At 45.5% G+C, this 22,233-nt stretch overlaps 1 protein-coding gene across 1 annotated transcript; it reads left to right on the forward strand.

Annotated features, from left to right (window-relative positions):
* Positions 1-206: 206 nt before the first annotated feature.
* Positions 207-21,543, forward strand: LOC135488449 (cold shock domain-containing protein E1-like). Its single transcript, XM_064773065.1, has 16 exons — positions 207-244; positions 1,519-1,779; positions 4,148-4,303; positions 4,509-4,605; positions 4,915-5,072; positions 5,442-5,605; positions 5,791-6,004; positions 6,195-6,364; positions 6,652-6,967; positions 7,268-7,403; positions 7,575-7,699; positions 7,969-8,141; positions 8,492-8,721; positions 8,940-9,127; positions 9,455-9,618; positions 16,504-21,543. The coding sequence occupies exons 2-16, from the start codon at positions 1,759-1,761 to the stop codon at positions 16,658-16,660; spliced, it is 2,469 nt and encodes an 822-aa protein (XP_064629135.1). The 5' UTR covers positions 207-244; positions 1,519-1,758; the 3' UTR covers positions 16,661-21,543.
* The last annotated feature ends 690 nt before the right edge of the window (positions 21,544-22,233 follow it).

Here is a 22,233-nt window from a genome sequence, read left to right on the forward strand (position 1 = left end):
TACTCTCAAACACGGAAGATGGAAATTTAATGAAAAATGCTTTATGTTGAATAATTAACGAGTAAATTGTAGTAGTTTGAATGAAATTTAGAAAAACCTAATTTTAAGTTTTAAAATAAACCAAGGATGTTATCATTTGACCGAGTTGCTGCCCAGCCCAAAGATGCAAATTGACGGCCAAGGAAAATTATTGGTTCTAATTTACAAGATGGCGGCATGCCAGCAGTGCTGTGCTGAGCTAAGGGTTTGTATATTTCACTCTCAAAAACCTATTTCTCGTACTTCTAATATCACACTTCTATGTCAATGATTACTCGGATAGTTCAAGTACATGTATGCCGAATTTCATTTCCTCTACCCCTGGGGTTTTTCTTCAACAGCCAAACAAAGTGGGTGCTTCATTGTTTACACGTCTCATTTTCTTTCTTGTGTGACGTCGCTTCGTCCACTGCGCATTTTGCTGTTTCAGCAACTTCTTACTTGGCCTACTTTTCTCTGTTTATTTGTTCATGGTGTATTGTTCCTGAGTATTGTATCAAGCCAAGTTCTTGGTAGGAGACCTGTGATGAACTTGGTTAAGTAGTGCTCTCAACTCACCGGCCGCGTCTCGACACGATTACCTCTGGCTCTGCCTTAGCTCCGGCTTCTCGAACTCGATGCCTGCGATTTTCACTTCTCTTGGCAATAAAGTTGACCATCGGCATCGATTTATGTGGATGCAGAAATAGATGCAGAAATAGATGCAGTATGGCACGACAATTAAAGTCATGCATTTCACCTAGGTCTACCTCATACCTGAACAACGTCAAAGGGTTAGAAACAGTGGGCGGCCGCTGGCACTGGCAGTGGCATTGTCATTGTTTGGCTTAGGCCTTCGACAAGTCGGGTGTGTTCTGGAAAGTTCTTATTTGGTTTCTATGAGCTCAGTTTTTTGTCTTTGTCGAATCGTCCATTATCGCATTTCCAAACAGTCGCAGTACACTGTTTCCGGCAAAGGCCCATACCTTGGCCAAGATGCCTTATTAATTGATAATGATGATGATGTACATTCAACTGAATAGGCTATTTGCCAGATACGCCTGTACCACCTGGGGTCGGGAAAACAAACTAAAATAACAATTGGTTTTACGGTCAATGATGCCAGGCAATGCCTCTTGAGCCATTGTGTGGCATCTATAACCATGAAGATCCAAGTAAAGATGGTTTTTTTGTTCCCGACCCTAGGTGGTACCGGCGTATCTGCCAAAAGGCCTATTGAAGGGTGGTATTAAGGGTCTGAACTCACCTATTAAGGTACCCTGTCGACATTCATGTACATATAACCGTAACCTTTATGTTATTAAACTGATGTCTTTTTTGTCCTCAAAATACATTGCTCATTGACCTTGACGGTGTTACTGTTAAAAAACTAATGGTCAAAAAGTATGTTGTGGCATTTTGAGTTTACTTTGACTTTATTGCTCACACACAAAGACTAGACTTGCTTCCATCTTATAATCCATGTCATCTCTCTTTCAGAAATCACCCCAGTAGCTTAGAACCCTTCTCTACTGGTACCTTCGGTGTATCTTCTTAACTAAGACCCACTCAGCAAAAAATAAGAACCTTATCTGTAGCGAAGCACACACTGCGCATCTGAGGGTTTGGCAAGGCACAAGGAACGTTTATGATTCGTGAATGACAGCTTTAAAAACGGAACCGCAACAGAACAAAGCAACTACTTAAGCAAGGAATCAAGCAACAAGAAGAAACAATAAGATGGCAAATCCTCAGTGGAAGGTAAGATCAAAAATTTGTTCCAGTCACAAACTTATTTGCTTCATGTGTTATTACAGTAGACAGTGGCCTAATGTGGCAATCACAAGGATAATATTTTGATATAGCTGCTACTGCCATGACTGCTTCTTTGTGTAATTGTCTAAGAAAAAGATGGATTAATTCATATTCATAAAGAAAACTTCAGGTTCCTCTTATAATTATTCGATCAGCATTGTTACATTACAGCATCACCTTACATCATGTCATTTTGAAACAAACTTGTTGAATTGAAAGTCTCTAGGAATTGCCAGTCCTGCACTGCTACAGGCTGCAGCTCCGTCCCGGTAGTAGGTTATACTGCTATTTCTACTGCCTCAAGTCAACCACCTGAAGTTCATTTGCTGGTGGCTCTGTGAGCGTTCAGGTAAATGCTAGTTTACCAACCTGTAAACACTTCCCTCACATTCCACTAAGTGGTTGTACAGTTGTACCCCAGATAATTTCTGAACCCATACAGTACCGCCCCTGCAGAGAAAAGAGGACAACAGAACATCTGGCCTATCGCCAAGAATGTTTGCATCCGCTCTTTGGAAATTCCATTTGCTTGATATCCCATATTAAAAAAACGTGATGATTGCTGGTATGTTGTATTGTATAAAAATCTACATATGTTGTATGTTTTCTTCCATTTTGATGTGAAGATTTTTTATGAGATTGACATTGTGAAGTACAATTGGTCTGATCAGGCTTTCCATTTATAGAGTCAAAGGCTTCTGGCAGCATGGAAATAATCATACCCACAGTAGCTTGAAACTTCAGCAGGCTGTACATGTAGATCAGCCGCTGCAGGTATGCTATTTCCTAGCGCTAAGCCTGGCTAAGAACACTTACAGATCTACAATGTAATGCCATGGTAATGTTTTGCTACCTGATCTTGGTAGACCGTGAAAAGGAGCAGATATCCAAAGCATTTCACCTGTTTTGTCTGTCTGTGCGAGAGTTAGCACTTTCACGATTTACTTGCTCTGCCATGAAGCCCAAAGAAGCAATCGTCGTGGTGGTGGACGTGAACGGAAATAACAATAAGGTATTGGATGACAATTCCCAATTTTATTTCATCTTGTCAATCTTCGAAGAGTTCAATGCATGTTGATGTAGTATCTATACGGAGTCTACCGTACAAGGTTATTTGATAAGCAGTTATTGGATAAACGTCTACAACTTCGATGACCCGACTGACAATGAGATTCGGTATGTACAGCACTGTAACACACAGAAACATCTTTTCATGCTGTATGACGGATTTGCTGTTTCTTCTAAATCCTTTTGAAAACCTGTGAAAATTGTCAAAAGTTGAGAACCATTTCTGTAGTTTGGTTCTGCAAGTCTGTCTCAGAAACTTTTGGACGGAATTTGGCATTAAACCGGGGGGATTGAATTGGAAGGAACCTGACATAAGATGAGGTTTTGTTAATCGATATGTAGATTAGAATATGTGGTATTGATAAGCATCAATCCATTGATTGTACAAGATGCACAATTACGTAAATTGGAGGGATGATGAATATTGCTGCTGCAGAGAATTCCTACATGTACCAAACCTAATGCCATGTGTCCAGCCTACTGTCCAGTCCAGTTAGGGTTTTCCTCCTGACAGAAGTTCAAATCTAATGTCACTTGTCGGAAGTATTTATAAAAACAACTTGAACAACTCAGTGGGTGCGTAACTTCCGGCAAGTTCAAATGCTGGTTACTTCGAAACGGTCTTGATATTAAGGTTGCTCTTTACCTGTGGATGTTGGCACTTGTGTCTACATGTTCATACAGCGTAAATTGTTGCTAATAAAAACACAACTGTTCTTCTTCATGTATTCCTACCTTTCCCTGCGTTGCATATTATGATATGATGACGCAAATTGCTGTGGTGAACTCATCGATGATTAATCCTCTCAACAGTGTTGTGAACCTGCTCGCTGTTACTCTCTTATTTATAATCATGTCTTCTCGGCAGGCCAGGATGTTAAAGAAACATTACTCTTTTCCTTTTTACATTGTATGTGTACATTTATTAATGTTGCTCTAGTATAACCAGTCTCAAGTTGTCCCCATTGTCCATCATTACAAGGAGATTACGTCCATCTATGAATCCAAATGTTGCAAGATTCTAAACCACTGCCCCTGTGGGGAACCCCCTTCACCATGTCAACCCAAATTGTCCTTCAGGGAGTATCGGGATGTTTGGTTTGTTCCTCATGTACGTGACAGTCTGCCCTTGGCCAGCCGTAGCAGTAGGCATAGTGGACAGAATGTGCCAAGTCAAATTGTTCCAGCACAAAGAAATTTTGTTTAGCTTTGTCGCTTAAAAAAAATCATGATTTGCTCATTTCAGAATTTCCAGCCGCCAGCTATCCAAGACCCAGCCATACTTGCCTTCCAGCCGAGATCATCTCCACAAAGTCACTATGGAAATTCCGTGATGCAAAACTCAGGCAGCAATAACATGAACAATGCCGTTAGAGAAACAGGATTCGTAGAAAAAATCTTGGTACGTTTTCTCTCAAAAGGTTTCGGTAGTTTCTTGGTAGTATATTAAGTAAACTTTTTATAACATTCGTACGCTGTATCCTTTGTGGAAAATTGACTTTGGAAGGGGAAGGGGGAACGGTCAGTAAGACTAATATGTATAGTGCCAGCAGCGATTGTATCTGTCTTGTCTTATTATTCTTATCCTGGAATACTTCTCTTTTCAGCATTCATATGGTTTTATTCAGTGCTGCGATCGAGAGGCCCGTCTCTTTTTCCACTTCAGTGAATATAACGGCAACAATGAGAGCATGAAAATAGGAGGTGTGTAGATCCTCTCTCAGTGCATCGCATTCGTGTATTCCTTTCCAACAAAATTCCTCAGAGAGAGAATTAAGAAGAAAAGTTTGATGATAAATCTTCACGACTATCTGACTGTGTTGAAATGTTATTAGAGTTCTAATCTTTCTTGATGAATACAGGTGGCATATTGGAGCAGTATATTCCAGGATGAGGAAAAAAATGTAACGTTATCAGTTCCATTACAAAATTAAAAACAAAGGTGATGTGCTTGAGTTTGTACAAACAGATGGTGTGCAATCATCTTATTTCCATCTCATGTTAACTTTTCAGATCCAGTGGAATTTCAGATGTGTTATGACCGCAAGACTGGCAAACCAATCGCGTGCTCTGTTGTTAAAGTCAACGGCAGTGTATCTTTTGAGCTCCTCAGTGATGAACGTGTAACTGGCACAGTCGTTACTGAGGCAAAGGCTATCAACAGGAGACATGTAAGTTATCAGGATATTTCAAACGTTTCCATATTATAGCGTGAAAGATCTGTTCAAATTCCCTGGCATTACTCTCTTTGAAGACCATCTGCACTCTGTATGGAGACCAGGACGTACTGAAAAAGGCAATCACCTGCGTGACATAGTCTCACTAAATACTTACCGGTACTTGCAATGATTGTGCCACTGTAGCTGACATTTCCATTGTGGTCAGTTTCTGTTAGTTGCTGCTGATGGCAATGAGAGTGCTAACTAGACTTTTGATAGCTGGTCTGTCCCAAGGTTTACAGACCATTCCATACATTGACATCCTACATGGAAGATCTCTTGAGGTATTTATTTAAAAGACATACATTCCTCTAATTGCAGAGCTTGAATGGTATCCAGGACGGAATGGGCCGTGTCTCCTATGAACGCAATGGAGAATGCTTCTTCCTTCCTTTCACTCTTGAAGACATTGAAAATGCTGAGAGTAACAATGTCAAACTAAAAACTGGAGATAACGTGACTTTCTTCATTTCTACAGATAAAAGGTAAATACACTTTCAGCCTGTTTAGATTCTTTTGCAAATGAAGCTGTGTAGGTTATTTTCAGTTCCTCTGTGCATCACATAATGCTTCCCCTCGGAAGCGCTGCCTCTCAAAATTTCTCTCCAAGGTTGAAATTGAATTCACTTTGCTGTTATTTGATTTCACAAACTGCCTTTGTCACTTACAGGAATGGTACTGTTCGAGCCCGTAATGTCAAGCTTCTTCAGCCGTTCAAACCAGAACGTTATCAAGGAGTCGTCTGCTCGATGAAGGATAGTTTTGGCTTCATCGAACGTGCAGATGTTGTCAAGGAGATCTTCTTCCACTATAGTGAATACCAAGGCAATATCAATGAACTCATTTTGGGAGATGATTGTGAATTTGCTGTTCAGTCAAGAAATGTAAGTCTGTTACCATGTACCTCGGTAGTAGATAAGTCCGAATGTTTCTCAAGGTTTTGGCCCTTGCTATTGTTGCTGAATCCTGAAAAGATAGTCTTGGTCAAATTATTGGCTGGCATTCTGGCCAAGTTTTGTTGACTTGGTGTGACTGTGAACCTTAATGATTTAGTGTTTTTTGTTGGCTTTCCAGGGTAAAGAGGTCGCTACTAACATCGTTCGTCTTGCCGAGGGCACTGTGATATTTGAGGATATCTCCTTAGATCGGGTCCGTGGAAGGATACTTAAGACACTCAAAAGTGCTCACAACCGTCGCCAGAGTGACCCTCTTGCCGGGAGGATAGTTTATGAAACTCAGACTGGGTAGGTAAAAACACGACATACACAGCCCTAGTTTATAAGATACTTGTCGGAGGAACTGGGTGCATCGTGGGAGGCTGAAGAAGATATTGTACCTGCACAGTGGAAAGGCCCTGAATCGGACTGTTCAATGGTGTTGTCTGTGTACTAGGAGGTGCCTAAGGAGCTCTGACATGGTTGCGCTTCACTTAACATCGGGAACAAGTCGTACTGTTCACAGATATTCTAAATGTTGGGCATACAGTGTGATTGTCACTTCTTCATTTAACTCAAACTTTAAACTTTTTCAGGCAAGTTGAGATTCCATACGGGGACAAAGATCAGACTGGAGACTTCACCATGCACGCTGGCGATCTGATAGAATTCAACATTGCGACTGACAGACGCGATAAATTACAACGTGCGACAAACATCGCCGTCATCGAAGACACGTTCAAAGTGTCTGGTGAGAAGCGTGAGACTGGTATGATAGCGACATTGAAGGAGGGCTATGGTTTCATTAAATGTATCGAGCGCGAAGGTCGTATGTTCTTCCACTTCAGCGAGATGCTGGACCCGTCCAAGGAACCACAGCTGCAAGATGAAGTACAGTTCACAGTTGTACAGGTCAGTATGTTTTTTTACTCCCTAAGAGATCTGGAACTATTTTGTAAACATTTCGGAAAGTGTAAAGGTACCAGTAATCTTGAGATGAATGGTACTGTCAGAAAGTGCTCATCCAGAGCTTTCCAATACCAGAGCCCATTTATAGGTATACTTCAACTTTTTGGGACAGTTTATGTGTCAACTCCAACAGTCCATGATCATCAGTGGACATACAGTGTATGTATATTGGTCATCTTTCCCATGCATCAGGTTTTATGAAATCAAACTATTTACCTATTCTGTATCATTTGTATTTTTCAGGACCCCTCCTCACCAAACCGCGAAATTGGCATCCGCATCAAATACCTTCCGAAAGGAACTCTATCTTTCCAGTCTGTTTCTACAGAACGTTTCCAAGGCTTTGTGGATAAGTTGCCTGCTAATCACAAAAGTCCAAGTAAGTGTTCCAATTTATGTCTTTTCGGGGAACCTCATCAGTGAAAGGGGTAGCTGATTAGACTGGCAGCCTGTGGATCTGTGGTTAGGATCCCAGTAAAGGTAACTCGATGTGATAGATGATATGTGCATCAATAAGTTGGTTTAATTTTCACCAACTTTTCTTTTATAGGCAAAAATAACAAAGACGCTGAGCAGGGCCTCATCATGTTTGAGATCAACGGGAACAAACAAACCATTCCTTACGTACCAAAAGACATCCAAGATCTTCGTGCTGTACCCAAGTATGGCGACAGGGTTAGTGTCAACATTATTATCAATTGAATTAAATTAAAATAACAAAGATGCTGAACAAGGTCTCATGATGTTTGAGATCAACGGGAACAAACAAATCATTCCTTACGCACCAAAAGACATCCAAGATCTTCGTGCTGTACCCAAGTATGACGTAAGTGAAATATAAGCCAACACTGCGGCAGCAGCTGAGGTTTTGGGTGAAATTATGACTTTGCCTGAGCAACATAACCAAGGTGTTTTAGAATATCTGACCATTACTTTAATTCCAGGTTGAATTCAGCATCTCTGAAAGCAAGAGAAACAACAACAAGATAGCCATTAACGTCAAACTGATGAGTCGCTCATCAATGACTCGTCATCTCGGTTTTGTCGCCACAATCAAAGACGCATTTGGTTTTATAGAAACAGCTGAACATGACAGAGAGGTCTTCTTCCACTTTAGGTAAGTTATACTGTGTACTCGAGCTTAAGTTGTGAATGTTTTTGGTTCCGGTATTTCTCTGGTGTGTATAACATGCGAAGGTATGTTACTTGGCCCTTAGCCAGTCTATCCTGAAACTTCAGTAGACCTACTATGAGCTTCTCGGACAGCGCTTCAACCTGATCATTTCTGACAACCTATTATGCACCTTTCTCTTGAGTAGAGTAAGCAAGTTAGACTTGTAAATACGTAGACTTACCAAGAGTCTCATGCCAACTGTGGGGTACAAACCAGCGACCTCTTATCCGCTAGCAGAGAGTCCAAGTTACTACGCCACAACTGTTTACATTTTAAATGTTTGTATCTTACAGTGCATTTGATGGAGAGCCTGGTGACCTTGACGTGGGCGATGAAGTGGAGTACCAATTGACGAGGAAGACGGCCAAAGTTAGTGCCGAATACATTAGGAAGCTGAACAAGGGCACCGTGGCACCAGAGGATGTACTGCCAGGATTCATTGAAGGCAGAATCATTCGTCCAATGCGTATCATCAACCCAGACCAAGATGAATATCCCGGTCTTGTACAAGTTGGATTCGAAGGTATGCTGACTTTATAGATTTGTACTCTTTGTTTACTACCAACCTGGGCAACTTATTGTGATGATCTTAAAGTGGAGTGAGAATGTTCTTGGGCTCATGGGAAATGCCTTTTGATAAATTGGTTGCAACATGTAATTTACCCTGCTATAGCCTGCAGTGCATTGCAATCTAAGTCGGGTTTGTTAACGTCTTCTTAATACTCCAGGTTTTTCTTTCAGATGATTCCAATCCAATCACCTATCAGTATGGCATAACCAGTCTTACAGACAAGAAGGACTTCCTACAGAAGGGCGATGCTGTCAAATTCCAGTTATCTGTCATCCGTTCAACTGGCAAGAAGCGCGCCACAAACATCACCGCTATTAGGAAGTTTATTCGAACAAAGGTGGATTCAGTCAAAGGCCAAGTATGTTGAGGCGGCAGAATTCCCTTCTCCCTTTACAGCATTCAGCTCTACAAGTCTGAGGATTTTGTGTCAACATCACTTTACATATTTACCTCCTATGGGAGATCTTTAGCGTGTCTGGGCATCGACAATCTTCTACTAAGGATATGTCCCCTTAAAAGGGTTAGTCACCAAAACCTAATGGCTGTACATGTACATCTGGAGTACTGATCTGTGTCTGCCCTACTATCCTTTGTCAGTAGGGTTCTTATCATAACTTCTGACACTTCTTTTTTCTGATATTTATGTCCGTCTGGTGGAATAATTTGCACCTAATCCTATTTCCAGTTCGGGTTTTTGAATTATGAAGTTGAGGAGGGCAAGAAACTCTTTTTCCACATGACAGAGGTCCACGATGGTGCAGACATCCAACCTGGGGACGAGGTCGAGTTTGTTGTTGTCCAGAATCAACGAAATGGAAAATACTCAGCGTGCAGTCTAAGGAAACTACAGTAAGTACAATTTTTGTTCAGATTCATAATATATAAGTCATCCAATTTTATGTCGTTCATACTCTACCCAGGTCAGACTTTTGCATATGTACTCATATCGGATCTACCCGAGGAATTATTTAACTAATTACATTAGAAAATAACCAGCCAGTTCACAAGGCTACGTCCAGGCGGCGCCCCTGTACAGCCCATCAACCGTGCAAGCCGCCATATTGCCAGTACTTTTTCCTCGGCGCCTTGTATCACAAGCACCGAGTTTCTGCTGCTGTTTGCGTTGATTCCCCCGCGACAGTATTGAGAAGGATCCTCCCCCGGACGTCCGTTTTGGAGCTGCCGATTTCAGGAAGCGGGTGAGACCATTCCTTTACCCATCTTTCTCTGAATTCGTCATTTAGAACGCTTTTTCTTCGCCGTTCTCCCAAAAATTTTTCTCGCTCCAGGCTCCGGTCACGTGACCAAATAAATCCAAGTTTTTCTTATCGTTCACTTTCTTTGTGTGGCCTCTCAAGATGCTGGCTCTGCCGCTCTTGTTAGCGTCCTTCTTGTCCTTATTGGGCTTTCCAGCCCTCTTATTGGGCCTGTTACCCTTCTGGGTATTCAGGTGCCCGGGTGCCGGTGTATCGGGGATTATTAGTCCCCGTCCCGGTTCGTCCCCGGCTCGCCAGTCCGCCCCGTCGGACTCGGCGACTGCGGTTTCGTCCGCTGCCGGGACGCTGCCTTCTGCTTCTCCGGCCCCTCGGCCGTCGAAGAAGCAGAAGCCGACCCGGAGAGGCCCCAGAAAGTCTGGTGCGGCCTCTTCTAAGTCCCCCTCCGCTGTTTCTTCTCAGCGGGGGCGAGGCCCCCGGAGCTCTGGGGCCGTTTCGGCGCCCGACTCCGGGGCTCGGGCCGGGCACCCTCCATTCGGAGGTGTGCCCCCCGGGTTCTCTCCTAGGTTGAGCGCCGGTGACCCCCTCATCGGGGCGCCCCCTAGGGAGATTGGCTCCTCCCCCCTTTCACAGGGGGTCGAAGTGAGCGGGACTCTGGACGCTTTGCGTCCCGATCCCCTGGGCGTGGAGCATACCCCGCTGGAGGCAGACCTCCTGATTCAGGAACTCCTCCGGCTACCGGCCGTGGAGTCCTTAGTCACGTCTAAGCCCCCACCTGGCCGGGTTTCCTCCGCCCTCCCCCGTCGGGACCCCCCTGCTGCGGCATTGGGTCGTCCCCCGTCCTCCTCCGGGTTGGATGTGCCTCCGGCAGTGTCTTCGGTTGTGACTGTCTCGTCAGATCACACCGTCACATCTGACCGCTCTGAGGCGACGGGGCGTATCCCATCGGGTTATGAGGCCTGGCAGGCGGCTCACCCCAATTTCCGTCCCCTTCTGAGGACGTCGACCGCCTCCCCGTGGGTTACTGCAGGCTCGGGCGTCACCCCCCCTGTTCTGCCGCCCCCTCTTGTCTCGCACGGAGGTGACCTACCCCCCTGGGGTAGGGGTGCGACAATGGGGCATTACGTCCGTTCTAGAGACCCTAGGGTCTGTCCGGACGTCGGGAGGGTTCGCCCCACGATTTCGCCGGTGCGACCCCGTCCCTCCCTGTCTGGCTCTGCGGGTCTGAGCTCCACCCCCTTTGTGGTGAGTAGCCCCCCGCCATCCCTGCCTGCCCCAGGTATGTCCAGACAGGATCCCCGGCCTATCGCACCGGGCCTTACGGCCCAGCAGCGTCAGGTCCTGCAGAGTTTGGCTGCCCATCTGGAGACCAAAAATCTCTCAGATAGGGCCCCTCAGCAGCAGGCCGGGAGACCAGTGGCCTTTGAGCTGCCCCAAGTCCCCATGGAGGTCGACTATCAATTCGATGAGTCGCAATCTTCCATCGGGCAGGCCCCTCAGGCTGACTGCCCCTCTGGAACAGAGGACCCCACCATTGTGGCTGGGATGCGCGATCTTCGCGCGCTCGTCCGGCAGTTCGTGCCGACCGAGCATTGTCCTCTCCCGCCGGTCAACCCCGCGCTCGGCCGTGCTCCCTTCGATCTTTTCGGGGATGCCGACGAGCCGGACTTGGCTGCCGTGCCGGACCGGGCACTCGATGAGTTGCCCCCCTCCCCTGCCTTGATCAGAGCCTCTCATTGGCTCGATTCAACGCTTAGGGACACGGCGCCGTCCTGCGGGGGCCACCAGCGCTCCCTGGTCTCGACTTTGCCGTCGACTGGACCGGGAGCCTGGACGAAGGCGGGGAAGCGCTTCACGGCCACTTCCCCTCACAGTCCTTCGTATAGGCCAGAATACTATAGAGTATCGCCGTCGGGGACTGACCCGGTCTCACTCATCCCCTTGAGGGATGATGTGCAGCTCGCCGGGTTGGTCGTTCCGAAAGTCCTCACGTCTGCTCCTATGAGGGATGCCAAGAACGATGAGGCCCTGGCCAAGGAGACGCAGTCGGTGTTATCGTACGCCGACTTGACGCTCTGTGCCCTGTCCAGGTCGTTGGCTGCGGACGCCACGGATGAGCAACGCATCCTGGCTATGTCCTTACAGCAGTCACTGCAACATGCCAGTGACTTAGCTGCCAAACAAGCAGCCAACGCGGTGCTGAAGCGCCGGGACCTCCTCATCGAGGGGCTGAGTGTGGTCCGCGCCCAGTTTCTGCGCGGGGCCTTGCGGACCGCCCCTTTGGGCGGTCCCTTCTTATTCCACGATTCGCTACCTGATACCTTAGGGGCTCAGCGCGAGTCGGATAAGAGTCGTGAGGGGGACCCTCCTCCCCCCAGACAGGCCCCCCGCCCGCGTTCCTCTTCATGGTCCGCGGGCCGGGGACGTCAGCCGGAGTTTAGACGCCCCCGGGGTGCGTCGGCCTCTCGTGGGCCCTCGGCCTCGCAGGGCTCCTCCGGGTCTTTTCGTCCCCGAGGGCAGACAGAAGCTGCGGCTCCAGCCCGCCCCTCCAATAAGCGCCACCGCTCCTCAGGTCAGGGCGGAGGTGGCGGGCAGCCCAAGCGCCCCTTCCGGCCACAACAGCGGAAGGGTCGCGGGGGCAGGCGTCGGTGACTTGTCACCTTCTCCTCGGGCGCTAATAGGCGACACTCCCTCGGTCTCTGTCGTTGGGGGCCGACTGCGCCATTTCGCAGCCTTTTGGGTCGGATGGTGTCAAAAAGGCTCCCCAGTCCCGGACATGCTCCGGCACGGGGTTCGCCTCGATTTTGCCCATCCTCCCCCAACGACATCGACTCCCCACCCGGTATTACCCCCCGTGGACCCGGCCAGGGCCGAAGCCCTTCGGTCCGAGGTCAACTCCCTCCTCCAGAAGGAGGCTGTCACGGTGGTGGAAGACCACTCCTCCCCGGGCTTTTACAGCCACATCTTCTTGGTTCCGAAGAAGTCGGGAAAATGGAGATTGGTCATAGACCTGTCCAGCCTGAACCGGTTCCTCAGGGTACCCAGTTTCAGGATGGAAACAACAAGGTCAGTGGCAACAGCGGTGCAGCCCGACGATTGGGCCGTCTCCATGGACTTGCAGGATGCGTATTTTCACATCCCAGTCCATCCAGACTTTCAACATTTCCTTCGCTTTTACTTCGAAGGCAAAATTTATCAGTTTCAGGCCTTGCCTTTCGGCCTGGCTTCCGCTCCGCTTATTTTCACAACCGTCGTCAGGGCGTTCGCCGCCCCGTTTCACGCCTTGGGCTTCAAGCTCCATTGCTACTTGGACGACTGGCTGCTGCGTTGCCAATCCCGTCCCCGTCTTCTCAAGCAGACTCGGTTCTTGCTCAAGACGGCGACCCAGGCCGGGTGGATAACAAACTTAGAAAAATCCGAGCTAGACCCGTCTCAGGATTTTGTCTTCGTGGGAGTACGTTTCCGTACCAGAGAGGGCCTCATGTCCCCACCTCAGGACCGGGTCACCAAGATCCGGTCTCTGATTCGGGCTTTCCGTCGTCGAGACAGCGCCACAGCCAGACAGTTCCTGTCCCTGCTGGGCCTGCTCAATTCGGCGGCGGACCAGGTTCCTCTCGGTCGCCTGTATATGCGCCCCCTCCAGCTCCTCCTACTCTCGAGTTGGCGCCCCTTCTCGGACCCACTCGATCGAGCAGTAGCACTCCCTTCCATGCTACTGGAGGACGTTTGGAGGTTCTGGGGGACGGGGACGGAGCTCCTCCGCGGGGTGCAGCTCCGTCCGTTACCCCCCCAGATGTCCCTCTTCACGGACGCCTCCCTCTTCGGATGGGGGGCTCACCTGAACGAGGGCGACCTGACCACCAAGGGCACGTGGTCAGGGGAGGAGTCTCGCCTTTCGATCAATATTCTCGAAATGCAGGCTGTCATCCTAGCCGTGAAGGCCTTTTCGTCCCGGTTACGGGGTCACAGGGTATCTCTGTTCTCCGACAACTCGACTGTCGTCGCCTATATTCGGAGACAAGGGGGAACGAGGTCCGACACTCTGTGTCGTCTGACATGGGACCTCCTACAATTTTGTCGTCGGCTGGACATCCAGCTCTTCCCCCGTCACATCCCCGGCAAGAGGAACATCCTGGCGGATGCTCTCTCCAGAGCCGATCGCTTAGTCCAGACCGAGTGGACCCTCCATCAGGAGATTGTGTCCCGGCTGGCCGGGATGTGGGATGCGCCGATTGTGGACCTTTTCGCCACTCGCCTCAACAAGAGATTCACCCTGTATTACTCCCCTCTCCCGGACGACGAGGCCTTGGGAGTAGACAGCCTGTCGGCCTCCTGGGACGGCCTCAATGCTTATGCATTCCCGCCAACCCCTCTGTTGCTGCCGGTTCTGAACAAAGTGGCCTCATCGCGCGTCAGGCTTTGCCTGATCGCCCCTTGTTGGCCGAACCAAGCTTGGTTCCCGGTGTTGCTGGAGCTCCTGACGGACCACCCCCGCAGATTGCCGGAGTGGGACCGCCTGCTATATCACCCGATAGGCCGGGTCTACCATCAGGACCCTTCTTTCTACAGGCTTCACGCCTGGAGACTATCGGGCATTTCCTCCGAGAGAGAGGCTTTTCGGAGGACGTTATCCGAAAAGTCGCTCAGCCTCAGAGACAGTCTACCCTTACATCATACGACAGTAAGTGGCTCGTCTTTCGAGACTGGTGCGGAGAGCACGGAGTTTCTCCGATCGCTCCCACTCTTCCCAACTTCCTCGATTTCCTAAACTTTTTGTTTACGGTTCGGAAGTTTTCGGTCCAGGGGGTTAAGGGCTATCGCTCTGCCATTGCCGTCACCCTTAGACTGACAGGCTCCTGGCAACCGGCTTGGGACGACGCCTTGTCATCGTTGCTTCGCAACATGTCTCTGGAGCGTCCCCGCTCCTTACATTGCGTCCCCAAGTGGGATCTCTCGGTGGTGTTACGGGCTCTTATGAGATTTCCATTCGAGCCCTTGCACCTAGCAGATAGGAAGCATCTTACCTTTAAGACCGTCTTCTTGGTGGCCTTAGCTACGGCCCAGAGACGGTCCGAGCTCCATGCCCTAGCTTTTGACAAGCTAGCCTTCAATGAGAGGGGCGCGGTCCTAGAATTTGTCCCAGGCTTTATTGCGAAGAACCAGGCGCCTTCCACCTCCAGGCGCCCGGTTCTTATTCCATCCCTTTCCAGGGTGGTCTCTCGAGACCTCCCGGATAGAACTCTCTGCCCCGTCCGGGCCTTGAGGTTCTATGTCGATAAGACCAAAGACCCTGCCGTCCGTCTCGGCAGAAAGCGTCTTTTTCTGTCTTATCGCGAGGGATTCACACGGGAGATTGCGCCCGCCACGGTCGCCAGATGGTTGGTGGCCACCATCCGGCAGGCCTACTCCATGACTCTTCAGTCTCCGGAGCTTCGCCGCCTGGGTTCCGTGACGGCCCACGAGATTCGTGCCATCTCGACTTCATGGGCCGAATATAGGGGAGTCGCCTTGAACGAGGTCTTGGAGGCGGCGACGTGGAGTTCGCACTCCACTTTCTCCCAACATTATATGCGCGATTGTTCCGTGATGACTGACGGTATGCTGTCTCTCGGTCCAATCGTCGCTGCTCAGCACGTAGTCTAGGTTCTCCCTGCCTAGCCTACCCGCCGGACTCCTCACTCCGGATTCTCCGTCCTTCCCTCTAAAGATGGGGGGGAGGTGCGGACATTCATGCCGGGACGTGGTTCCCCTGTGCATGTGCCCCGTCCGGATGTCTTAGGTTGAGCCGCCTAGACTTTGTGGGTTGTCCCCGCACGCAGAGGGTGGTTACCCTCTTAAGTCCACACATTCTTTTGGCGAGGTGTGTGCTGAGCAAGTACCATGCGATGTGCTACCTTACTCTAGGGGGTAGTTGATAACCTTAGGGCCTTTCCATTATTCTTTTATATGGTGGCCTGACCGTTGAGCCATGAGCATCCCCATTTCTCTTTGGTCTGGTTATCCCGGTCTCACCCGTTGGGTTCTGCTATGCGGCTTGGAGACAGTTCACGTCGCTACATGGTAAGTCACGTTTACCCACCTTCCTTAGGTTGTTGGTATTCGATGCAAAAGTCTGACCTGGGTAGAGTATGAACGACATAAAATTCCCATTTCCTGTGGAAATGTGATTTTATTAGTTCATACCTACCCAGGTCAGACTGCCCACCCGTCCGTCCCCACAGCAACGGGACTTACTTGAGTTGCTTGAGTAAAAAGTACTGGCAATATGGCGGCTTGCACGGTTGATGGGCTGTACAGGGGCGCCGCCTGGACGTAGCCTTGTGAACTGGCTGGTTATTTTCTAATGTAATTAGTTAAATAATTCCTCGGGTAGATCCGATATGAGTACATATGCAAAAGTCTGACCTGGGTAGGTATGAACTAATAAAATCACATTTCCACAGGAAATGGGAATTCCTGCTTTATAGTCTGCTATTATTACTAGTTCAGTAATTCATTTTATTTCATTGTCTTTTTGCAGGGAACGCCGCAGGCCCGAACGTCCGGAACGTTTGATCAGCCGTTTGAAGAGTGTGAGTGATGATTCCATGCCTAAACTTGTCGTCATTCGTCAACCTCGCGGTCCAGATGGAACTAAAGGCTTCAAGAACGAACGCAAACTCTGGAAACAGTCGTAGCCTCACACAAATCATATGGAGTTAGAGTCCTTTGCTCATTATGCAGAAGAGAAAATAAAAAAGTGTATAAAAAAAGACAAAAAAAGTGCTATAAAAATCTCCATAAAAACGTGAATATGGTGCTATAAAAATCAACATAAAAATTCTAAAGTCATTGAAGGGAACAGCCTAAGTGTACATAGTCACTGTGTTGAAATTAATTTAAAAAATGGATGTTGGAAATGCCCCTAGAAAGCTGCACTGTCGCCCTTTTTAGTTCAAGATCATTTGTCTCTTTTGTTGCATTTTTAGTTAGGCGTCATTTGTCAGGTGATAAGATTGATGTCAGTATTGGGTATTTTTCACTCCGAATCGTAAAAGGCATTCTCTATTAAGGAGTGGTCAGTTAGGGATGTCCAAGCAAACCCTTCAGGACTCTGTCCATTGAGAACTTGTTTCATGTGGCCTCTTCAAGTTGCCAAATCTGTACAACTACATTACACTGCTGAACATATCTGTGTAAATGTGGCACATGAAGTTGGACAGTGTCTTAATTTTATTTTATTTTGCTAGAAAAATTACCCTCCTTGGGACAGGTGAAAAGTGCTCCCAATTTGAAATGCTACTTGTTAGTTACAAGTTGCAAGGCGCCAGATAGGACGAGAAAGTCCTCGTAAGTTTGGGGGGGGGGGGGGGCAACAGTAAATAAGTTTTCAATGGTGCTTTTTGTACAACAAGATTGTTGGAAAGATTTTCTTTTGAATTGGCTGTTGCGAAATGACTAAGATAAGTTAAGTACTGTGTTTACCATGATTGCAACCAAGTATCTGTTCAGTCAAAATAGAGGCGACACCTTGGTTTAGTTATGGCAGAGGAGGGGTATACCCTATCGAGTGTATATAGGGTAAGATATTTTTTGTTTGTATTGGTCCATTCATATCTAAAGTTTTCTGCAAACCCATCGTTAGTTCGAAGAATTCCCATAAGACTCAGACTGAGAGTTACTCTCCTCATTCCGAATTTGCAAAGAATCCTCAGAAAGTTGAGACACGTCTAAAAGAATTGTAGACTGTATGTGTGTGCTTAGCGAAGACTCTTGACTTCTAAATCATTAGATCACATTATTAACAATACCCGTATCAAGACCGCATGAGTATTCAGGAAAGACCCAGTGCTTGGTGTGTCTGTTGTATTTCACTTCTCTTTGATGAAAGAACTTTTCTTTTTGTTGATTCCTGTTTCATTGACTCCTGTTTATGTGCACACGTGCATTTGTCCTGTGAGTGTACAATAGCAACTTGCACTCGGCAAAGGAGTGAAATTCGCCAGCCTTCCGAGGAGTTGCTGTATCAAAAGTTACATGTATGTTGGGGCAAACGGCATCCTCTGTATAGGAAAGGGTTCATATCATCACACATGTTATTGTATCAGATGCTTTTCTCAGGCTGTTATCTGTGGTAAAGGTGAAAGTCTACAGGGGGGTAACTCTAATAATGCTGCATCACTGCTTATGTTCAAAATCTATAAAATGAAAGCTTGCATGAAAATTAGCATCATGAATATAATTTATGAGCATTTGACTTCATGTTACCAAGCATAGATTAAATCTACATGTATGCTTGACATTACGTGTAATGCATCTGTATTTATCAGGAAACAAAGTGTTTGACCTTTGTTAAATTTTGAAAAAATTAAATGAATCATTTGTAGAGATTTTTTGACAAAATTTGATCTTTTCCTGCCAGTGGCATTTCTGCTTAGATCTAATTTTGCAGTTATAATCAGATTGTATTTAAAAGGGGATTTCTTTTCGACATGTAAGTTAATATGGGACAAAAGTAGTTCAACCAATTATAAGGCCTATCACGGTATAACATCAGCATATGTTCATATCATACCTCATGTTTTGCCACAGAGCTTTCTCTTCTGAATTGTTGGCTAATTTCAAGATTTAAATATGTGGAGAATTCTAAAAAGATAAAGTTATTTGCGTTTCTAAGTCATTCTAATCGAATCTTAAATGTGATGTCCTGTTGTGTTCCTACCTCAGAAGTCTGAAAAAAGAATTTTAATATTTGTTCAAAACTTTGTATAATAGCAAGTTATGTGGTTCAGTTTGACTTGTAAAAAGTGTTCTTTAAAGGTACTATCGATTGCCACATGATATGTGATCCATCACAGCAAACTCAGGCACTTGTCGTGCAGAAATGGAGCCTACATTGTAAATGATACCAGGGGATAATGGAAGAAATTGATGTACTCAAATTTCATGAAAGGCAGACAACATTAAAATTACCTACCAGTCCGTCTCAACCTGCCAATCTTGGAGCAACATGTGCCTGGTTTTGCTGTGATGGGGCGCATATTCCATCCCCATTTAGTTCAGTGATATCAGTCAGTGCAATTTTCTTATGTCTGCTGTTGAAAAATTATACACTCAACTCTCTGTTAATTACCAGAGCCAAAAGGCGTACTTGGCTGGACCAGGCATGATATTGAAATTACATTTTATGGCCGTTCAAAGGATCTATCTTTCGGTACTTACCACTTTTCCTCAAATGAGCAAATAGTAACTTGGTTTGATTTTTAAGCAATTCTAGTTATAAACAAATTCGTTTTTGATCTTCTCTGTTTGGGCATATTCTTGCTCTGTATGTATTTCATTCCATAAAGGATGAGAAGCATGATCTTATACATGTCAGAAGAGCAAGAAAATGTATAATTTGAGTAAAGTCTTCAACGAATCATGAGAAATTTGGTTCATGTGTCAAGAGTCATTCAAACATACAATGCATCTTCCAAGTCCATTTTCAGTTTTGCAGTATTTGATGAATTATGTGTAAGACTTACAAAAAAACAAATAACATAGTAACTTATTTTGTACATGTTGTAGAAATTTGTCGATTCATTTTGAAATTAATTGATGAACAATGCGGATATCATTTTGTTTGATTACATGTGTATGCTTGAAATAATGATAAAGAAGCATTGTCGATATCTCGCTACAGATCTGATACATTGCATTCTCCATTGTTTGGTTTTGATCTATGCTCTTGTATAAACTGTGCCTTTAACGTACACATTCCTTTTGCGCATTGAATAAAAGTATTGGTTTACCTTTCAAGACAATAGAACATACTAGGCCCTTGGTTCTAGCGTTGAAAGGGTAGAATGGTGTCAGAATCCGTTAACCGGGAGATTTTAATTTCGCATTTTGATTTCTACATGCCCCACAATATGAACTAGTCTTTGATGTTTCAATTGTATTATCTAAGTTCCTTTCACAGGTGAGAACTTGTTCTAGGTCAACCAATACCTTTATCCTCTTTGTTGTCTCTAAAAGAGGCTCTGGCTTTCCCCTTCCCAAGTCCTCTTGAGGAATTCACCAATCATGTCTTGATATGAACATAAAAACCATGTCTGTCTGGATCACTGCATAATATCATTGTAAACATTGGATGTTGGTAAGCTTAAGTACTTGTAATCCATGGTACAGTTCTACATTTTTTGACGCAAGTTTTTTAATATGACATCAACATAGAATTCACAAACAGTGGTACCAGTATGATCCATTAGACTAATTTAGAATTTCTGCAATTTTGGCCACTTGTTGTCGGGTGAACTAGTACAAATGATGTAGGCCAAGATCCACAAGTATCAATGGATGATAGATGATGATGATGATGATGATTATGGTGATTCCAGACTTTTGTATGCTGTGCGTGTATCCATTGTTCTCTTTGCTTCCGCTATGTGCCTTTTCGGATGAAAAACATGGCTTTTCCTGTAAATGTACATGTAAAGATATGTTTGGAACAATTTTGATATGTGCAATTCCTATTTAAAGCTGACAGCCTGCTTTTAAAACAAAAGCAAGCTTCTTGTGAATATGGGAACTTAATTTCACATCACAAGCCATGCAATCAATATGGTTCCAACATGGACTTGAAATGTTTTTCTCATATCATGATCTGCACTCCTTCCTTGTCCCGCTTTTGGTCTTTCTAATTGAGCATGGCATACATGTACAGAGTCACCGATTTTAGTGGAAAATATTTCCATTACTGACAGCAGATGGTAATTTCCTATATTTTGTGTATCATATTTATACTCACAACCTAACCTGGCACCGTGGAGTGCAAAATCCCCGTGGACGAGGTTCAAATTGACTAAATTGTTTGTAACCAACCCCCACCCCACCCCTTCCAGTTATCATTTCATCACAGACCCGATTTTGTAGTTATATTTCCACTTGGTGCACTTATATACCGAATTATGTATAAATAATAAGAATCTTTGACCTACATGTAGTGGGTCAGGAAGATTTCAGGTCTGACATGTTCTCTAAATTCCTGTCATATCTTAAATAAAATATGAGGGTCTTAAACTGTTGTACTGTTGATGCCCAATTCACCGATCTCATAATCATGCCAAAGTTTTCCCTCAATTGTTTTACCCATGGTGTTGAGATGATGCATGTGGTTCGATTTAATCATGCCCTTGATGAGTCTCATTATTGGGTTTGGTTGCTCAATTAAGCTTATTGATGATGTTGATTTAAAATCAGGTACAGGCCTTATCCATGAATAACGAAAGTGGATAATGGTAGTATAAGGTTTGTCTTTATCTTTATAAATATAATGATGCACAAATCTGTTTCTGAGGAACTGCAGAATGGATTTGTGTCAAAACCTGATGAGAATGGGTCAATTGTAAAGATGGGTTAGTTGTACCTTGAAGTGGGTTAGTTCAACCCGAGAGTGGATTAGTTTTGCCTGCAGCGTTGCCATAATGTTCAAGCCATGTTGACTTAAGAATATTTAAGAAATAAACATTTGATGATGAACCTGAGTGTAGGTTGTAAGGCTTGGAAGAATAAAGTCAGATTGGATGCAAGTAAGAAACTGTTGTTCTTCTTTAATTCTTTGTCTTGAAGTGGACATAGGGTCTGTATCTACTGAACGCACTTTAGAAGTGCACCAAGGGTCCATTTCTACTGCACTCACTTAAAGTGGACCTAGGCACTCGCTATGGTGAGCGTTGGTTGCACGACGCTACCAATTGGATTATTGGCCTCGTGATGGTTTTCGACGAGGGACGAGTCCATCACAAGCTTGTCAAGTTTCTCATTTTGGTTGGGTCAATTCCTTGTCCCAACATATGTGGTGACGGATAGAATATTCATGATGCAGTAAATGCATTTACCAACTGACCAGCCAGTCATTGTGCTTAGCAGCAACTCATGGGACTAGCAACCGTGGATCAACCAAGAAATCTGGATTTTATTGAACTACATATACAGAAACTCAATCTGTCATTTTTTACTGCCTGTTTTTTTGGGAATCCCTGTATCCATGGCCTTGACCCATATGTAAACATTCAAGATGGCGGACGGTGAGTAACACGTGAATTTTGTCAAAATTATCCATTTGTTTTCTACATCTTCTGTTTTTAGAAGCCTTTGTAAATTACACGTAATATGTTCTTCAAAATGGTTTCTTTATATCAAACGCATTGATTAGTTATCCTACTGCACGATTGACTGGTAATTCAAGCTTTATTTTGTATGGTTTTTAGCTTGTATCACTGTATCA

This window comes from Lineus longissimus, chromosome 5 (assembly GCF_910592395.1).
Source record: "Lineus longissimus chromosome 5, tnLinLong1.2, whole genome shotgun sequence".
Taxonomy (NCBI): Eukaryota; Metazoa; Nemertea; class Pilidiophora; order Heteronemertea; family Lineidae; genus Lineus; species Lineus longissimus.

Bases quoted from the DNA above. Each gene is read 5' to 3' on its own strand.
- LOC135488449 (XM_064773065.1), top strand. From the start codon at position 1,759: ATGGCAAATCCTCAGTGGAAG. The intron at 6,968-7,267 runs GTCAGTATGTTT...TGTATTTTTCAG, and splicing joins TACAGTTCACAGTTGTACAG to GACCCCTCCTCACCAAACCG. The intron at 7,404-7,574 runs GTAAGTGTTCCA...TTTCTTTTATAG, and splicing joins TGCTAATCACAAAAGTCCAA to GCAAAAATAACAAAGACGCT.